Raw genomic sequence first — 17533 nt, forward strand, 5'->3', positions numbered from 1 at the left:
ATTTTTGTTTTGCAATTCTCGCAGACATTGTTTCAAGTATAATGAAGTTTTGAATTTGAAACGTTACGGAATTGGGAATCTTAACGTTAATAACCTTAAACAGACAGATGGATATTTTATTTTCTCTCATTTAATGTATAAACTAGATATACATAGTTAAAATAACAAACGTACCAGTTAAAATATATACAAACAAACATGTGGTAAAGAATATAAGTATCTTCCATGGCCGAGAGTGTAAAATAGGTTCATTCCGACCCGAGCGTAGGGTGTTTTGCGGAAACGAGGTTTACCGAGTTTCCACAAAACACCCTGCGCGAGGGTCGGGATGAACCTATCTTACACGAGCGGCTATGGTAGATGCTTTTTCTCCCACCTCAGTTAAACAAAATTAAGTGAAAATGCATTTTTTACCGGAACTCTTTTGTGCTTAGTGAAAATATTTGCGTATGGTTATGCGATAATTCGTGGTTGTTATGGATATGCGCGCAGTGATTCAAATTACGTTAATAGTCAAATCGATCTTTAAATAGTTCTAAGGAGGATGAAGCATTATTTCTTGATTACTTGATTTTATTTCTTATTTCTGTTTTATGGTGATAATTGAAGAGAGAAATAATTAATTTGCGTTCCAAATATTGCCACAAGACAAAGTTTCCATGATGCTACAGACGACAGTCTTCAACAAGGGAGGTAATTACAACAACCATACGGGCATTTTATCTTCGCCCATGGGCAAGATAAGAATTTCTACCATGGTTAAATTGTTGGATCTACTTATCTGAGGTGGGAGAAAGGCATGCCCTACCTATTGTATGATTTTCAACATGTTTTATACAGTTATCCTAAATTTGAAGTACAGTAACTGAGTGTCAATATCATTAGCACGTTATACTCGTAAATAATGTTGGTATTTGACGTCGCGTCACTTGTTGGCGTACAGTCGCAAAAAATATTAAATTAAAAGTAGAAAAATGTTAAAAAATGCGTTAACCTGGTATAAAGCACAAACGTAATAACCTGAGAATCCTGGGGCACAGTCACACTCAAAAGTGGCACCGAAGAGGCCGGCTTTACACGTGGCACCGTTCAAACATGGCTGGGAAATGCACACATTGAAGTCTATCTCTTCTTGTTGACCATCAGACATGAGCGCCGGCGCGACGTCCTGAGGGTAGTCGGACAGCTCCACTGAAGAACATGTATGCGAAGATTTTTGTGTTCGGCATTTTTATTTTTTGTGAACATTGGGTGTCCACGTAACGCTTCTATACCAACACCGCCTCTCTGACAACACAAACTAGTATAAGTGTATGTCATGTATACACCATTTATGAAAACGTAACAAAATTAGGTTATACAATGTTTAGAATGACATCAACACTTAATATAGTCGAAATGAACATAACACATCCCTTTTGGCCCACGGGCTTATATTAAAGGGTATATGGAAATCATTTAGGTCGTTACAGTTGTTGTCAAAGTGTAACTCAAAACTAAATCATGCTACCTAACAAACATCTGTGAAGGTGTTTCACTAAAGAAAGTACAAGTTTTATAAGTAAACAGCCAAACGGGTACTCCAGGTCTGTGTCCCGATCTCTGTGACCTACTGTGGCACTGTGCGAGGTCCGTAGCCCCCGTGTCGGATGTGTCGGTACCCCTGGGGCACTGGAGACATGATACCCTACCAACCCGTGGCTGGTACGACCCCCGGGGACACGGCCAGCACGGTGACACGCCCGTCCGCGACAGATAACCCGCCGGGCATTTTTCTGAAAATATTGATAAATAATTGACGTTATTTAGTAATATATTTTCAGCAAAGAATAACTGCTAACGTAGGTTCACTTAACACGTTCTTTTAACAACAACGGCCAAGGTGACAGTGTTTCCATGACGGCGCAGACGGCCACAAAGCTGACAACGACAATGACACTAAGGTCATGACTATGACTCGGCTTTTCTTTCTTTGAAAATCTGACGAGCTAATAAGAGTTTTAAGAAAACTTAAAACATTTGATACATTGGTTTTAAACGTGTCAATAGCATAAACAATAGCATGGACAAACGTGTTATTTAATGAAAAGGGTAGTTTGATGCTGTTTTCCAAGTTCAAATTATCACCGACACCAGTCAATAGCTTTAAAACTATAAAGAAAATGATACGACACGACCTTGACATGACAAACAACATAGATCCGCACACACAGTCGCCCTCAAAATGCGTGCATTTACCTTTACATTCAGCGAGATCCATGACGCCCCTGCGAAGCGTGGTGTGCCGTTTGGGGCAACTGATGCAGTCTGTCTGTCCGTACGTGTCCTGGTAGTAGCCCCGGTGACAGGTCTCGCATGGCTCTACGGTATTGTTAGAGAACGTTCCGGGCAAACATAGAGCTGTGGGTAACAAAATATACCGTGTGAATTTAAGGGTCAATCTCGGCTTTGGCGAGCTCATTTATTAATTTAAAGGGTATAGGTAGGCCCTTTAACGAACTAATTCATAGCAAAATGTGCAGATAAAAACGATACCTTTGTTTTAAAAAATCCATACAGTTTTCAAAACACTAACAATAAATGTTCAAATGTTAGCAACTTCCGTTTCAATGTTTGAATTGTGTTGATATCTTTTGAGAGCCCCTAGTTCGTATTTATTCTTTACTTGACCCTTGCGAAAACAGACTGCGTTCCAAACGGAGCACCTCAGCCATTTTCCATCGAAAACAACCTCGGATAAATATGGACCGATTACAATTTCAGAATTATTTTCACTTAACTTCGCTGCAAGTTGATGGCGTAGTAATTTCAATTGAGCTATTAAGCCTAAGGCCATTACTTTTAGGAGACTTAATCATTTACGCAATAATGCACCTCACTGGGGATCAATTTGAATCAGTTATACAAATTGCACGTTAAGATATTATAGTTTTTATCAATTCTATTATTATTAGTTTGACGAACTACTTTTACTAATGCACCGGCATACATCCGAGGATGTTTTCGATGGATATTTGGCCGAGATAACCTATGAAGGGGTTCATGTCAACACTAACGATCCTTGTGGCGGATCGGTGGTCTAGTGATAACACACTTGACTGTCAATCCAGGGGTTGCCGGTTCGATTCCCCACCGCACAACTAAACAAAAAATACGAATCGTCTTCCGGGAGGGACGTTAAATTGGGGTACATATTGACAGTGCTATACACTGGTGCACGTTAAAGAACCAGGGTAGCTCTAACCAGGGTTACAGTCTGTCTGTGCACTCTGCTCTACAAACATACAATGACTAACAATCTTATCCGGGAGCACTCCCCGTATGGGCCTTGCCCGAATGCGAGTATAAGTAAGCTTAATATCATAGTAACACAATCAACATATTAATATATCCCTACATGTGCAGTTGTGTTGGCTCGTGGCGTGTACCTCCGTGGTCGAGCTGTTCGCGGGACAGTAGAAGCACGAGATTTGACCAACCTCGGGTTGGAACGTGCCTCGAAGGCAACTCTCGCACTCCCGCTTGACGATGTTGAAAAACGTTCCCACCGGACACTTCGCTGAAAAAAATGTATAATTATCAACGACCAAAATGTATGTTATTGTTGTATTTATCTGCTGTGTGTAAATGTCCAAACGAGTATAAATGCAATTTAATAATAACAACTTTATTTAACGAAGGTTACATACTAAGTGTACAATTATTACAGACATACTACTTATTTCCAGCATGGCCTTCACACAAAAAGTATTACAAAAACACATATACTAACTTACATATTAAGCAACATACAAAACATACAACACTATCACTAACATACTTTTCTCATGTAATTCAACATAATTATACAATGATGTGTATTCAACATTTCATCGACAAACACAACTCAGTTTAATATGATGATTATAAATTCAATAATTTCATCCTGTAAATAATGTAGATATATTCAGTAGAACCACATTTATATATAAAACGTCTTAACATGACAATATCACAATTTGCATATCGAAAAGGTTCTAGTCTCTGTTTCTATTTCAATATCACCAAGAATATTTTAGACTTCGACCCTCGATTCATGCATTTATTAAACACGTTCCTTGGAATCCACCTACCACATGACTTCTCCCGCCTGACGCTTCCTTCCTTACACGTAAACTCCGCCGTGCCTTCCAACTGGAAGTCGTGGAGCGCGAGCTGGCGGCCGTCTACCTCTAGATGAAGGTCGCCCCTCTTGGCATCCTTTTCCAGAGTCTTCTTTATATTGTCGAACACCGTCACAAGCTGCTCTTGGAGCCGCGTCACCTCAGTGCCTGGGGCCGCCGTGTTGTCCTTCACATTGCCTGCATTGAAACACTTAACATGCTTATTTTAGGACAAATATTGGGTAATATAGTTGAGGGCGCTCTTAATCGAAAAGAAAACCCAACTCAAAATGGACTTACACAGCCTGAAAGTGAGAAACAAACTAACAATGCTGACATCAATGGCAACATTAAATAAGTGATAACGACATGCTTATGCATCCGATAATGATAATGACGATGCCATTTGTGAAACTAAATAATTACCAAGTGAGTTCTATTTGTGTAAGAAAGAATATGATATTAAACCAGATGAAATCTAAAACTTTGCAAATCATCTCTCCATTACCAGTCAGCACATAGTTGAAGGTCACTATGGCGTCCTTTGTCTCGTACGCTGCTATTTCCGGTTCCGTCGCCTCACGTCTCTGTCGGCTCTGGTCCGTCATCGACCGCTTGTCCCGACCGAGGACAATAAACACCCCGTCCTCTGAAAACAGCGTGTGTAATTTCCACAGGTCAAATTTATTTTTATATTTTAACACGTCAACTGTTGCGGGGTCACAATTGGAAAGCGATTCCAAGTTGTTTATTTTTGTTAGTATTACTCATTTGTAACTTAACAATGCTCTATTTATATCAGTTGAAAAATGGTGGCGGGGGACGGTGGTGGGGGGAGGGGTGTTGTGCTTCATTTCTGCAATGCATGCAGCGCGTGAAAAGGCATTGTCATGTGTTGTTGTTGTTGTTGTTTTTGTTGTTGTTGTTTTGATATGGAATATAATCTCTTAAAGAATCTCATAGAACTTCCATTACATATAGTAATTAATTTATATCAGCTCATGCTCATATTTTCTATTTTACACATATTTTTCAGGTTTGACAAATTATTTATATCTACATATTGACATTGTATGCATTTACTCTATAGTTTGTGACATGTTGAGTTCACGTTACATTATTAAAATATATTCATATTCTATGACTTCCAGGATTTGAAATTTTGGGTATGCATCTAATGAAATAATGTACTGTTCTGATAAAATTAAGCTGCCATTTGTTATATTCAAAGTCCAGGAATTGTGTTAGTAAGTTCGCCAAGGGCTCGTTGAATACATTTGTGTATTATATTATGCCAAATCGTGAAGGATCCTTCATAGACTGTATGATTTGTTTATTTGCAGAAGCATGAGCCATGTAGAGCTTTCATAGTGACGAAGCTCCAACCGTGACCCTCTGTTCCAGAATCGGTCGAGACACCAACAACTCGGTCATCACCGCCGACAATAGTTTGTTTCGACATTCATTATACGTTTATTCGTCATATATATCTCTAGTGTCAACCATAACCGTTTCATTAAACTGTGGACCCATGTGTACCTGTGTTTTGGCGGCAGGTGGTTTCCATATCCCGAACGCTGCAGTCCACCCCCTCCTCACATAACTCACGGACCTGTCCCAAAATAAACGAAAGGCAAAGTTTGAAGAGAGACAACTGTAAACTGGAATGAATTACTCTCGGATGTCATTTAACGCAAGGCAAGGCGAACGTTCACATGACTTTACCACCTGTTGGGTAAGAGTCATCACCTAGACCACTTGACCTCTCGTCCATTTATGCATGCTTGTTTTAAGTTATATATCATCACATTATGTTACATAGACTCAAGCAAGGGCCGTTTGTAAGCTATGCCCACTTAATATTTATTTTACAATGTCGATCTACGATCCAGGTCGACAATATTTGTATGTCGTTGGCATGGCGTAAAGCGAGGGTGTGTTTTTTGTCTTTCGGAAGAAAACGGATCAGAACCAGAAGGATATCAACTTGTCCGGCTTGTTGACAACACACCAAACCCATAAATCAGGTCGAGAAACTTATTGGTAAAGCTTGACGGCGTTATCAACTGCGCTAGCGGAACAACAATATGAAGTCCTGTTCCAGATGTTAGATCCGCACCCGTGATCAACAACCTCAAGGTTGCAGCAGATACCTGCAGGCCGTATTTACCCGTTTGGTGATCTTTCTCTCAAAGTCCTTCTCTAGCCGGGCGAGCTCAACCCTCTCCTGACATGCCACGAGCCCCGCGAACGTGAACGATGCAGGTTGAATGAGCTCGTTGGCCAATTCAAGAGCTGTTAAAACGTAAAACATATTATAAGGTTTGCGATGAGTTTATATTAACAAAACAATAGCGAATCATTCAGGTTTGCGTTACATTCAGGACCACAATTGTTATACATGCAGCCATTTCAGGGCATCTGCTATCATGATTGACAGTTTCATATTTATAGTACTGGTGATGTGCACGAAACCCCCGTTTAAGTGGTGATTTATATATCTGCAAGTTTATAAGAGTAAACAAATTCATATTTGGGATGTTTAGGCAATGCCTGTAGATACATTACATTGAGAGTGCTGGACTACTGATCTAATCTACTAGTATAATTATGGTAGTGACCTACCGGAGCAGTCCGAGATGGGCATCATGTCTTTCGGCTCCCAGATGTTATCAAAGGCACATGTGTACTGGCGGGCGGGCTGCACGGCGAAACCGTAGCTGGGCCTGCACGTGAATGAGCAGATCACACCCTGACTGTCCTCGTAACACGTGCGGTTCCCGTTCAGGGGTACGGGCGGGTACTCGCACGGATGGGCTTTAAGTATAGAGAATACGTACATATAATTATGCACTCTGTTCTGTAAGTTTGGTTTTGCAAGTGATCTAATTCGAAAATGTGAGTATATTGTACATCTAGTGGGAAATATAGCTAACACTACTACCCTATTTCCAACATGATATTGACTTAAATTACATTGTTCAGTTTTGGCAGACATATGCCGACGATTCGAGTTTGAAATGCTCGTGTTCATAATAATATCAAAATGATTCTTATGTAACACAAACGAAACATACGAATAACGTTTATCTTGAGAGTGCAGTTGTTGCTATTTCCGCTGGAGTCGTACGCCGTGTAGACGACCTCTGTAACGCCCTGAGGAAACAGCCCAGGCGCATGGGAGCGCCGGATACGAACCTCCTCGCCCGAGTTGTCACTGTGGTCGAAGCAAAAAAGTTACCGCGTATAATTAAAAAACAACAACATTGAAATGATTCCTAATCTAGTTCGTGTGTAAATGTCATACTCTCCATTTAAACCGATAGTACCCAAGGCTATTTATAATAATCGTATGGAATAACAAAACTGTGTAAAATTCATAAATGAACAGTCAGCTTGACAACATGACATAATCATATTTGGAACAAACATTGCATAGACATTTACTTCTAAGTCAGTACACATTACATTTTGCATCTACCAACCTGAAGAGCGGCTCTTCCCAGCTGACGACGCCGTACTCATCAGGGGAGACAATCGGTAAGGGAGAAAAACAACGGTCTATTGTCGGCTTCTGGTGGTCTGCCAATGGTTAAATTATTGATTTTCGCAATGCATTTGATAGTATTTACAGTTTTGATTCAACCGAAAGTTGGTGTGAGTCTTTGTGGGTTCATGTGGCGATGTTATCATGTCGGCTTTTAATTAATTGTTTATTTTTCTTGTGTTATTTGTGAGAGGAAGAACATGCATATATTACGGAATGAGACAGGGATGTCCACTACGCTTTTTTTTGTTCCATCAGTCCAATATATATATATATATATATATATATATATATATATATATATATATATATATATACAATTATCAGAACAATGTTTTTATTGTAATATACTTGTGCATCCAGAGTTTGGAAAAAACATACCTTTGACCACAATGTAGAAGTGGCAATCGGCCTTGTTATTGTTCAGGTCCTCTGCAATGTACGTGACCTTAGTCGTGCCGACGGAAAACTTTTCTGGCGGCATCACTGCAGGTATGGAAGATAACAGGGGCACGCAGCCGGAGTTGTCTACTGTTAGCGGCACCTGGATTTTTTATGTTTATATAAATTGCGTTTACTGCTAGAAGCTGTTGTTTAAGAATTGTTAGAGTGCCCGCGCCCATTGGCTTCATTTTACACTGCCGTGTGTTCCATGATCACTTAACTGTTTTGTATATGTCAATACGGACAAGCGTTATACGTGGCTGCAATTCCAAGTAACATCGAGGGTATTCTAAGAATTGTTTTTGATGAATTTGATGCTTTTTCTTGAAATATTTTTCTAATCTTACCTACACATTCCCGAAATAAGTTTAGCTAAAAGCAAAACTGTGATATACTATCTCAATATTTAATTATGTTGTATCATGTATAAAAAGTCGTGTGTAAAACATTAAATTTTGGTAGTTGGAAAACAGTGGCGGATCCAGGACTTTCTAAATGGGGGGCACAACTAATTATAAACATATCAAACCTATTTTGAATGCATTATTTTAATCATATAATGACATGGTATTAACATTTGTCTTCACTGTCAATGATGTTTGGCAGAACAATTGAATTAAAAAGATAGCATTTACTAATCTAAGATAAACCTTTCAAAAACAACAAAGATATCTAGCCGGTTTGGGGTATCGAACCAGGGTCGACGGATTAACAGGCTAAGTCGTAAACCACTCGTCAACCTTACACACACATACATGCCTAGAATAAATGCTATATAAACCTACAGTATATTAATTGCACTCAACGATACTGTAGGTACCTCGGATGTCATTTAAGTTAACTGAAGTAAAAACAACTTGACAACAAATTCCAAAAAGGGTTTCAAATAAATTACTATGTATTAATTTACAAAGGCTCTAGCATAATTCCGAGAACTAGACGATAATAAAAGCCGAAATGGAAAGCTTCAAGACGGTAACGTTTTGAATTTAAACTTTTGTTAAATGCACGTCATGCACACACATATCTTGTTGACACACTGACATTATTAAAAGCAATGGCGAACATATAATGTACACATGGTAACAGTTTAAAACAACTTCTATTTCTGGTATATAATATATTCCGAAAACAGTAAACTTACGCGTATAAACTGCAGCCATATTTGTCTATTTTTGATCAGCTGTCTGTGTAAAATGCGGCGCCGATTTTTTTTATCGAACGTTCGGGCCCCGATGTTATTTTCAAGAGACTTTTTCGTTTCGTATACTTGGGATTTGGCGGGGAGGGGGTATGTTGTGTTTTTTAAGTGTCGTTTTCAGGATAATCATTTACAATGTATGCAACAGTAGCACTATACCTGCCAGGAGACAGTAGCAGTGTTCTCGTTCACGTCTGTGTCAGCCTCAATATTGTATGGACACGTGATGAATGGTGGTGACGTGTCTACAAACACAAATAAACAGCGGGTAAATGTTTGGTAATAGACCCAGCTAAAACGGTAATGGGGAAAACAATGTACGTTGCTATCAAAATCATTATCCCTTCAACAAATTTCATCAATAAAAATGTACTTCAAAATTATTCAAAAACTAAAATAGTATTAAATGGAGTTCAATATGATGTTTATGTTGTTTTAAAAGTTGAACATTTCTGCATAACCAGATGCTTATATTGAATTAAATGTTTCTGACTTACCAACGCACTGGCTGACCTCGGTTGCGGGCGTCCACATGCCTTCTGGCAGACACTGTCGGCCATATGGCCCCACGAGGCTGTATCCATGGTGACACGTGACAGAGCACGTGGTACCGAACGTGACGTCACCAGCCACGCACGCTGGCGGATATACGCTGCCGTCACGGACCACCGGTAAAGGGCGACAAGTGATCTCTGCAAGAGTTAGCCGAAAAAATCGTTACTGAAGGTGATTATTTCAGACGTTTTATCTTTAATGATCTCATGACGTGTGATGTCACGCATGTTTCGAGAAGAGAAGAGGGGGCATAACTTGTATCTAAATTTAAGGGAGAGGGTTGTACCGCTATTCCACTATGGGAGCATTCAATTTCATACGTCATTTACCTCTACACCTCGTGTTAATTCCCGTCCAGTACGCGATAGCAAGGCAAGTTCGTTTTCTCGAGCCGACTAGCTTATATCCGGTGTCGCACGTGAAGCGGCAGACTGTGTTGAAGCTGAAATCGTCCGTCGTGCAGATCATGTTCCCGTTCTTAGGTTTCATGAGCGCCGGACACGTCTTCACTGGGAGAACAGATGTGAGTTAATAATGTGACTTAAACATTTGGGGTGCCATTATAATATATGTGTAGTATATAACCTGTTGTAGTACAGAACCTGTGTGTAATCTATAACCTGGATGAAGTACAGAACCTGTGTGTAATCTATAACCTTGGTGAAGTACAGAACCTGGGTGTAATCTATAACCTGGGTGTAATCTATAACCTGGGTGTAGTACAGAACCTGTGTGTTATCTATAACCTGGGTGTAGTACAGAACCTGTGTGTAGCATATAACCTGGGTGTAGTACAAAACCTGTGTGTAGTACAGATCCTGTGTGTAATCTATAACCTGTGTGTAGTATAGAACCTGTGTGTAATCTATAACCTGGGTGTACTACAGAACCTGGGTGTAGTACAGAACCTGGGTGTAGTACAAAACCTGTGTGTAGCACAGATCCTGTGTGTAATCTATAACCTGGGTGTAGTATAGAACCTGTGTGTAATCTATAACCGGGGTGTAGTATAGAACCTGTGTGTAATATATAACCTGGGTGTAGTATAGAACCTGTGTGTAATATATAACCTGGGTGTTGTACATAACCTGTGTGTAGTACAGATCCTGTGTGTAATCTATAACCTGGGTGTAGTATAGAACCTGTGTGTAATCTATAACCTGGGTGTAGTACAAAACCTGTGTGTAGTACAGATCCTGTGTGTAATCTATAACCTGGGTGTAGTATAGAACCTGTGTGTAATCTATAACCTTGGTGTAGGACATAACCTGTGTGTAATCTATAACCTGGGTGTTGTAAAGAACCTGTGTGTAATCTATAACCTGGGTGTAGTACAGAACCTGGGTGTAATACAGAACCTGGATGTAATCTATAACATGGGTGTAGTACAGACCCTGTGTGTTATCTATAACCTGGGTGTAGTACAGAACCTGTGTGTAATCTATAACCTGGGTGTAGTACAGAACCTGGGTGTACTACAGAACCTGTGTGTAGTATATAACCTGGGTGTACATAACTTGTGTGTAGTATAAAACACGAAGAACATTATGTTTTAACCATACGTACAAACGCTGAATATCGTTTTAATAGGCGGTAAAAGATACTTACTGATGCATTTCGTCTCCGTCCCGGACCATGACCCATCCTCCCGGCAGATGCGGAGACTGGAGCCCCGTAATTCGTAGCCCGGCTTACACCGCAGTCCGCACGCCGCGTTAAACACGCTCTTACACTTGTCGTTCACGAAATAGCCATTCTTAGGTACGTACAGGGTTGGGCACTTCAGAACTAGCGTAGTGATACATACGTATAACTTTATTTCCAAAAAAGTAAGAAAAAAAATCAGTCATATATCAAAACAGTTATCATCATCAGCAGCAACATCATCAGCACCACAAGCACCATCATCACCACCACCACCATCGTCATCATCATCATCACCATCAGCAGCAGCAATATCCGAGAAGGAACTAGGAAGTAGCTTGCATTTTTTAAAATATTCAGTGTAAGAAAATGCCATTTAATACTAACACTAAGTTACTATAGAAAACTAATCAAAACCTGCACATCCATCAACGAAGTTTCGATAGCCCTTCCGGCATACACACTGTTCCATGGACGTGGCGCCCGGTACCGTCACGTGGTTTTCATCCGGGCATTTGACACATGTGCGTACGTCACCAGGACGGTCATGAGATTTGTACGTGCCCGTGGGACAGGCTGAAATGCACCTTCAATTTTAAAATACTGGCATGAGAAACTTGCTATTAAGTAATCGATCAGCCAATCAAGAGGTACGTCCGTCTCTCCCTTCTTCCCTCCCTTCCTCCCTCTCTCCTTCCCTCCATCCAAACTCCGCGCAGTGTTACTTCCCTTGCAGTACAGTAATCACTGCCTTCACAAATATCACGTGATGATAGATAAAACGGCACGTGATTGCAATTTACAAAATGGACGGAACACCTTTAAAAGAAATTCCAGCAACATGTTTCATTTGTTTAGAAAATAACATTCGATTTGTTTTGGTTTTGCTTGCAATCCTGGTTCAAAACGTTCGATACATGTCTGAATAGCTAACAACACATCCATGTTGATATTGTAATTTGTAAATCCTACTTTCAATTTGAAAAAAGACCGAACATTTCCGAATGTTTTTTTTTAATTGTTATTTTTTTATAAAACATATTATGCCTATCAACTGGCGTAAAGTAATTATTTAAGAAAGGATATAAGAATAAATATATATGATTAAAAAAAATGCCATTAAAAGTTTTCATCCAATTTTGGATGAAAATCTTGTGGTGGCAGTGATTACTGTACTGCAAGGGAAGTAACACTGCGCGGAGTTTGCCCTCCATCCATCCATCCATCCATCCATCTATACATTCACCCATTCATCAGCCAGCCATTAATTATTTTTAAAACCAGCTAATACATTAATAAATCAGTCAAGCAATCATTCGATCGTTCTTATACCAACTATCTGCCAACTAACCAACCAACTATTAATGATTATGATCTATATATGAATACACTATACTTTTTGAAAAGGGTTAGCTGATATTCACTTACCATGGCATCCTCCCCGTAGCCCGTTCCCATAGTAACCACGCGGACAAAGACACTCGTATTTGCCGGTGTGGGTGCCACACTTGCACGTGGCAATCGAGTCACAGCAGTCCCGACCCACACACAGTCGGTTACACTTCCGGACCGGCTGGTCAACATACTTCCCACTGCTCAGATCTGTTAAAAGGTATTGAAGTATGATTTCGGGAACCGAGACAACAATGCATAACTGCATTTGTATCACAACAGGTTTCTTAAATTGATTTGCTAGGCAGACCCCGATATGATCCGAGTCAAATAAGAACAAAAAACAGTGGTAAGCGCACCCGCTTCTCACCAAGAGTAAGGGGCTGCGATTTCTGGCCTGGACGCGTGGGAGGAGGACGTGTGGATATCAAGCCGGACATTGATCCGCTTAATCCCTCAGTTCAAGGGTACTCAAATGGCTAGTCCCAAGCCGAACACCATAGATGGAACACACGTTATAGTATGGTAATAACTTGTATCACAGTCGATGTAATCAAAATAAGCATAAACAAATTATTCAGTAGTACCTTCATGCAGCGCCCTGTTGGCGAGCGACTCAAACTCCTCAAAGCTATCTAAGATGTACGTGGACTCGTTCTTCGGCGTGGATGCCATGTCGTACAGCTCGAAGACGTTTCCGTTCTGGATGCCAAACGTGAAAATCTTCACGCCGCTCGCGCGCAGCTGCCGCGCTTCTCCACGAGGGTCGCCACCGTTGGAGAAACCGTCTGTCAGCAGGAAGATTGCCTTGATAGCTTCCGGTCGGGCGTTGCGGAGCACTTTCTGCGAAAGAAATAATACGTTTACATTTACAAAATTAATCGGTTTAAAGGGAAACTCAGAGGCATCCCTTCTCTGACAGCATATAGCAATGGCATGAAAATTTGCGTCATTGATCGCCACACGCACATGTATTGATTAATTTTCGGCAGCCGTCATTCAGATTTAAATCAGATTTTACACTACAATTGTTAATATTGGTGACATCTTAAACGTCAAATGTCCTTCAGTTGTGAACTTTAGACAACATCTGCAATTTACAAGAAGCCATATAGTTGCCTGAGCTTCACCTCATAGACAACCAGAATGTGCATTATTTCACCTAATGCCCTTTGAGCATTCATCGCCCTTCCATTCCCCGGTTGAAAAACAAAACAAAAATAACATGAGTATAGGTTCATTTCCTTTGCCTCTGCAATATTTTTCACTATTTCTAAACGCTGTGGCAATCATCGCCATCCATTCCGATTGTGGAAGTAATTTTTAGATGCTATACCTGTGCCTCCAACAAAGCCCCTCTTGTGTACGTGCCGCCTCCGCTGTAATCGATCCTCTTAAGATCGTCAACGAGGGAGCATTTGTGCCGGAAGTTCTCCGCGTCGTCCAAGTAGTCAATGTGACGTATGACGCGCTCTCGTGACGAGAAAGTGATCACGGATACGCGTGTATCATTCACGTCCACGGTAAAGTCAGACAACAGTTTCTTGACAAATTTGACCTCCTCAACGAAGTTATTTTTGCCGACACTGGTGGAGCTGTCCACCAGGAAAAGGAGGTCCAGAGCCCCTCCCGATCCATCCTTCAGGTCCTTAATATGACCTAGTAGAGATTGATAAGATACAGATGTAATAATATGCACTTAATAGATTCGTTATATATACACAGTAACAGTAAAATACAGAAGAATTGTATTAATACCACCTTTAATCATTTGCCTCCCGCTGGTTAATAGATATTTATTAGTAAAATAAAAAAGTGATATTTCACTGTTTTATTCATTGAAAATATCAATTTGCTATTTCTTACTTTTTTGAAAATTCCATCCCGCCCTTAAGTCCCAAATCAAACGTCAGCGCGCACAGAGCTGGGACGCAATTTCACCGATGCCAGATAACGAGAAGTGATCTGTCACTCATGGCTACGCCATTCGTGAGATGTACAGCTATTGGTGCTCGTTCGGTGAAATAAATATATTGCGATCTAAACTAAATCAATTTAATTCCCTCTATGACTGTTGGAAATCAGTGCAGAATCCTCAAAGCTTGCAAGTCAACTTTTTAAGTTTTTATGGAACGTGAAACTGCGCAAGTTCACTTTCATAGACTCGTAAACAGTATTTAAAAAAAATGAGTATTGTTCTCCGTGAAACTACGTAAAAAATGCTCATTCGAAATCAGAGAAAACCTCGATATAAAAATTAAATATAATTCATATGTTGTTTCTTTATTCGAATGATTATTTATTCAATTAATTAACAGTGGCACTCTGACGTCACACTACTAAACTGTATATGGTATACACATGGACAAAATGTGTTCGAAAATGTATACACTTGAGACGCCGCGCGGTCCCTTATAACCTGTATATGGTATACATATCGACAAAATGTGTTTGAAAATGTATACATTATAGACGCCGGTCCTTGATAACCTGTATATGGTATACACATAGACGCCGGTCCCTTATAACTTGTAAATGGTATACACATAGACGCCGGTCCCTTATAAATTGTATATAGTATACACATAGACGCCGGTCCCTTATAACTTGTAAATGGTATACACATAGACGCCGGTCCCTTATAACTTGTAAATGGTATACACATAGACGCCGGTCCCTTATAACTTGTAAATGGTATACACATAGACGCCGGTCCCTTATAACTTGTAAATAGTATACACATAGACGCCGGTCCCTTATAAATTGTATATAGTATACACATAGACGCCGGTCCCTTATAAACTGTATATGGTATACACATAGACGCCGGTCCCTTATAACCTGTATATGGTATACACATAGACGCCGGTCCCTTATAAATTGTATATAGTATACACATAGACGCCGGTCCCTTATAAACTGTATATGGTATACACATAGACGCCGGTCCCTTATAACCTGTATATGGTATACACATAGACGCCGGTCCCTTATAAACTGTATATGGTATACACATAGACGCCGGTCCCTTATAACCTGTATATGGTATACTGGTATACACATAGACGCAGGTCCTTATAATCATGTGTTCGAAAATGTATACATTATAGGCACCAGTCCCTTATAACAGAATAAAGCTCCACATAATCCTTTTGATTGGGTATGAGTTGTGAAATTTGGCTTTTTTTTATTTATTTCTAGGACGTTTGTAGGAAACAATATTTGAGATATATTAGTAGTAACTACTTTTTGTTCTGTAAAGGTGAATAATTTTGCTATATGAAAATAAGATACTAAATTGTTTTACGCTTAAGAGTTATTGCGAACTTGGGGCTAAGTTTCCTGTAAACAAATTCGATAAATGAGTAATTCTGTTCTGTTCTGTTCTGTTCAATTCTGTTCGTCCTTGATAAACTACGTTCTTACCTTTGAAAACGCGGCCTAACGTTTCTACTTTAGATTTCGAATCAACACGCACGGAATGTGGTTTCTTCAAAAACTGGTTATAATTAAATATCACAGGTCCATCGTCGTCCTCGTCGTCGTCGTCGTCATTATCTCCGAAACTGAATTTGAACACTGTAAAACAGTGTCCAATCAGCACACTCAGAACAAGTCCTCTTAAAAGATACATTATCTCAACACTTTATAAGAAATTCCAACATCCACTTGAATAGTTGCTGTAACAATTCTGTTACAATCCATCTACTTCTTTCATAATAACATCAGAAAAATACTCTTACAGAACAAAGTAAGATAACGCAATATAACATGGAATAAACAAGTAAGGTAAACATTTGAGCAGTACTCTTCAACCAAAAGTCAGTAAAATCCTCAATAAATTAGTTCAAATGATAGCTTCTTGCAGAGCTTTCAGCTGATAAGCCAGCGTTATCTCGATTCATCTGATATCGTATGTCTATCATGATTTATCTAGTTTACTTCGTCTCATATTTCATTCTTACAAACATAACATAATCTGTTCGTAAACGTCTTTCTGGAACTCTATCTACATTGAATTGATATATTTCCAGTTCGAACAAGGAACAGCATGAGTGTAGCCAGTTAGGAAGGGATACAATTGAACAAGTATAAGAGCCAGATTTATTTGTCCCTTGCATTGTCTCTGGCAGACTGTGTTCTAGGTTTCATTTGACCATCTTAAAGGGACAAGACACCAGATGATTTACAAGAAAAAAAGAATATTGTCAAAATCTTACATAAAATCGATGCCGCTATTGTGTACAACGCATTGAAATTTACTGACTGATGTATCATATCGCTTACGACACATGACTTTCGCAGTTTTTGCGTATTTTTCCAATTCGAAATTTTCTGGGGCTGTTCTAGATCCCAGTTAGTTTAAAAAACATTGATATATGTATCTGTACAAATGACGTGATTTTCACACGCTAAATTTACACACTATATACTGGGAAACTAATCACGTGATTTTCACACGCTAAATATACACACTATAAACTGGGAAACCATTCTGCGCTAATTTTAAACGGGTACACTTAGCTGAGACAGCGACAAGATATTCTTTTAATCATGTATAATGATATATTATTGGCATCCTTCAAGCCCGCATTAACAATTCTAGTC

General features: G+C 39.6%; 1 protein-coding gene across 2 annotated transcripts in view; it reads right to left on the minus strand.

Moving 5' to 3' along the window:
• LOC128214025 (sushi, von Willebrand factor type A, EGF and pentraxin domain-containing protein 1-like) overlaps positions 1-16737 on the minus strand; it is a 33230-nt gene extending 16493 nt beyond the window's left edge. The window contains exons 1-21 of one of the 2 annotated variants that reach the window (XM_052920239.1): positions 16352-16737; positions 14262-14584; positions 13513-13768; positions 12962-13135; positions 11951-12109; positions 11498-11677; positions 10219-10398; positions 9832-10026; positions 9494-9579; positions 8071-8233; positions 7628-7724; positions 7220-7359; positions 6768-6959; positions 6313-6437; positions 5682-5754; positions 4651-4791; positions 4113-4340; positions 3398-3559; positions 2239-2400; positions 1614-1775; positions 1021-1191 (exon numbers count right to left, since the gene is read on the minus strand). In XM_052920239.1, coding sequence (XP_052776199.1) covers positions 1021-1191; positions 1614-1775; positions 2239-2400; positions 3398-3559; positions 4113-4340; positions 4651-4791; positions 5682-5754; positions 6313-6437; positions 6768-6959; positions 7220-7359; positions 7628-7724; positions 8071-8233; positions 9494-9579; positions 9832-10026; positions 10219-10398; positions 11498-11677; positions 11951-12109; positions 12962-13135; positions 13513-13768; positions 14262-14584; positions 16352-16559 — 3577 coding nt within the window. In that variant the 5' untranslated portion in view covers positions 16560-16737. Of the gene's footprint in view, positions 1-1020; positions 1192-1613; positions 1776-2238; positions 2401-3397; positions 3560-4112; positions 4341-4650; positions 4792-5681; positions 5755-6312; positions 6438-6767; positions 6960-7219; positions 7360-7627; positions 7725-8070; positions 8234-9493; positions 9580-9831; positions 10027-10218; positions 10399-11497; positions 11678-11950; positions 12110-12961; positions 13136-13512; positions 13769-14261; positions 14585-16351 lie in introns of those variants that run through there. The other variant, XM_052920240.1, reaches the window with a different exon arrangement.
• Positions 16738-17533: the final 796 nt, after the last annotated feature.

This window comes from Mya arenaria, chromosome 13, assembly GCF_026914265.1.
Source record: "Mya arenaria isolate MELC-2E11 chromosome 13, ASM2691426v1".
Classification (NCBI taxonomy): Eukaryota; Metazoa; Mollusca; class Bivalvia; order Myida; family Myidae; genus Mya; species Mya arenaria.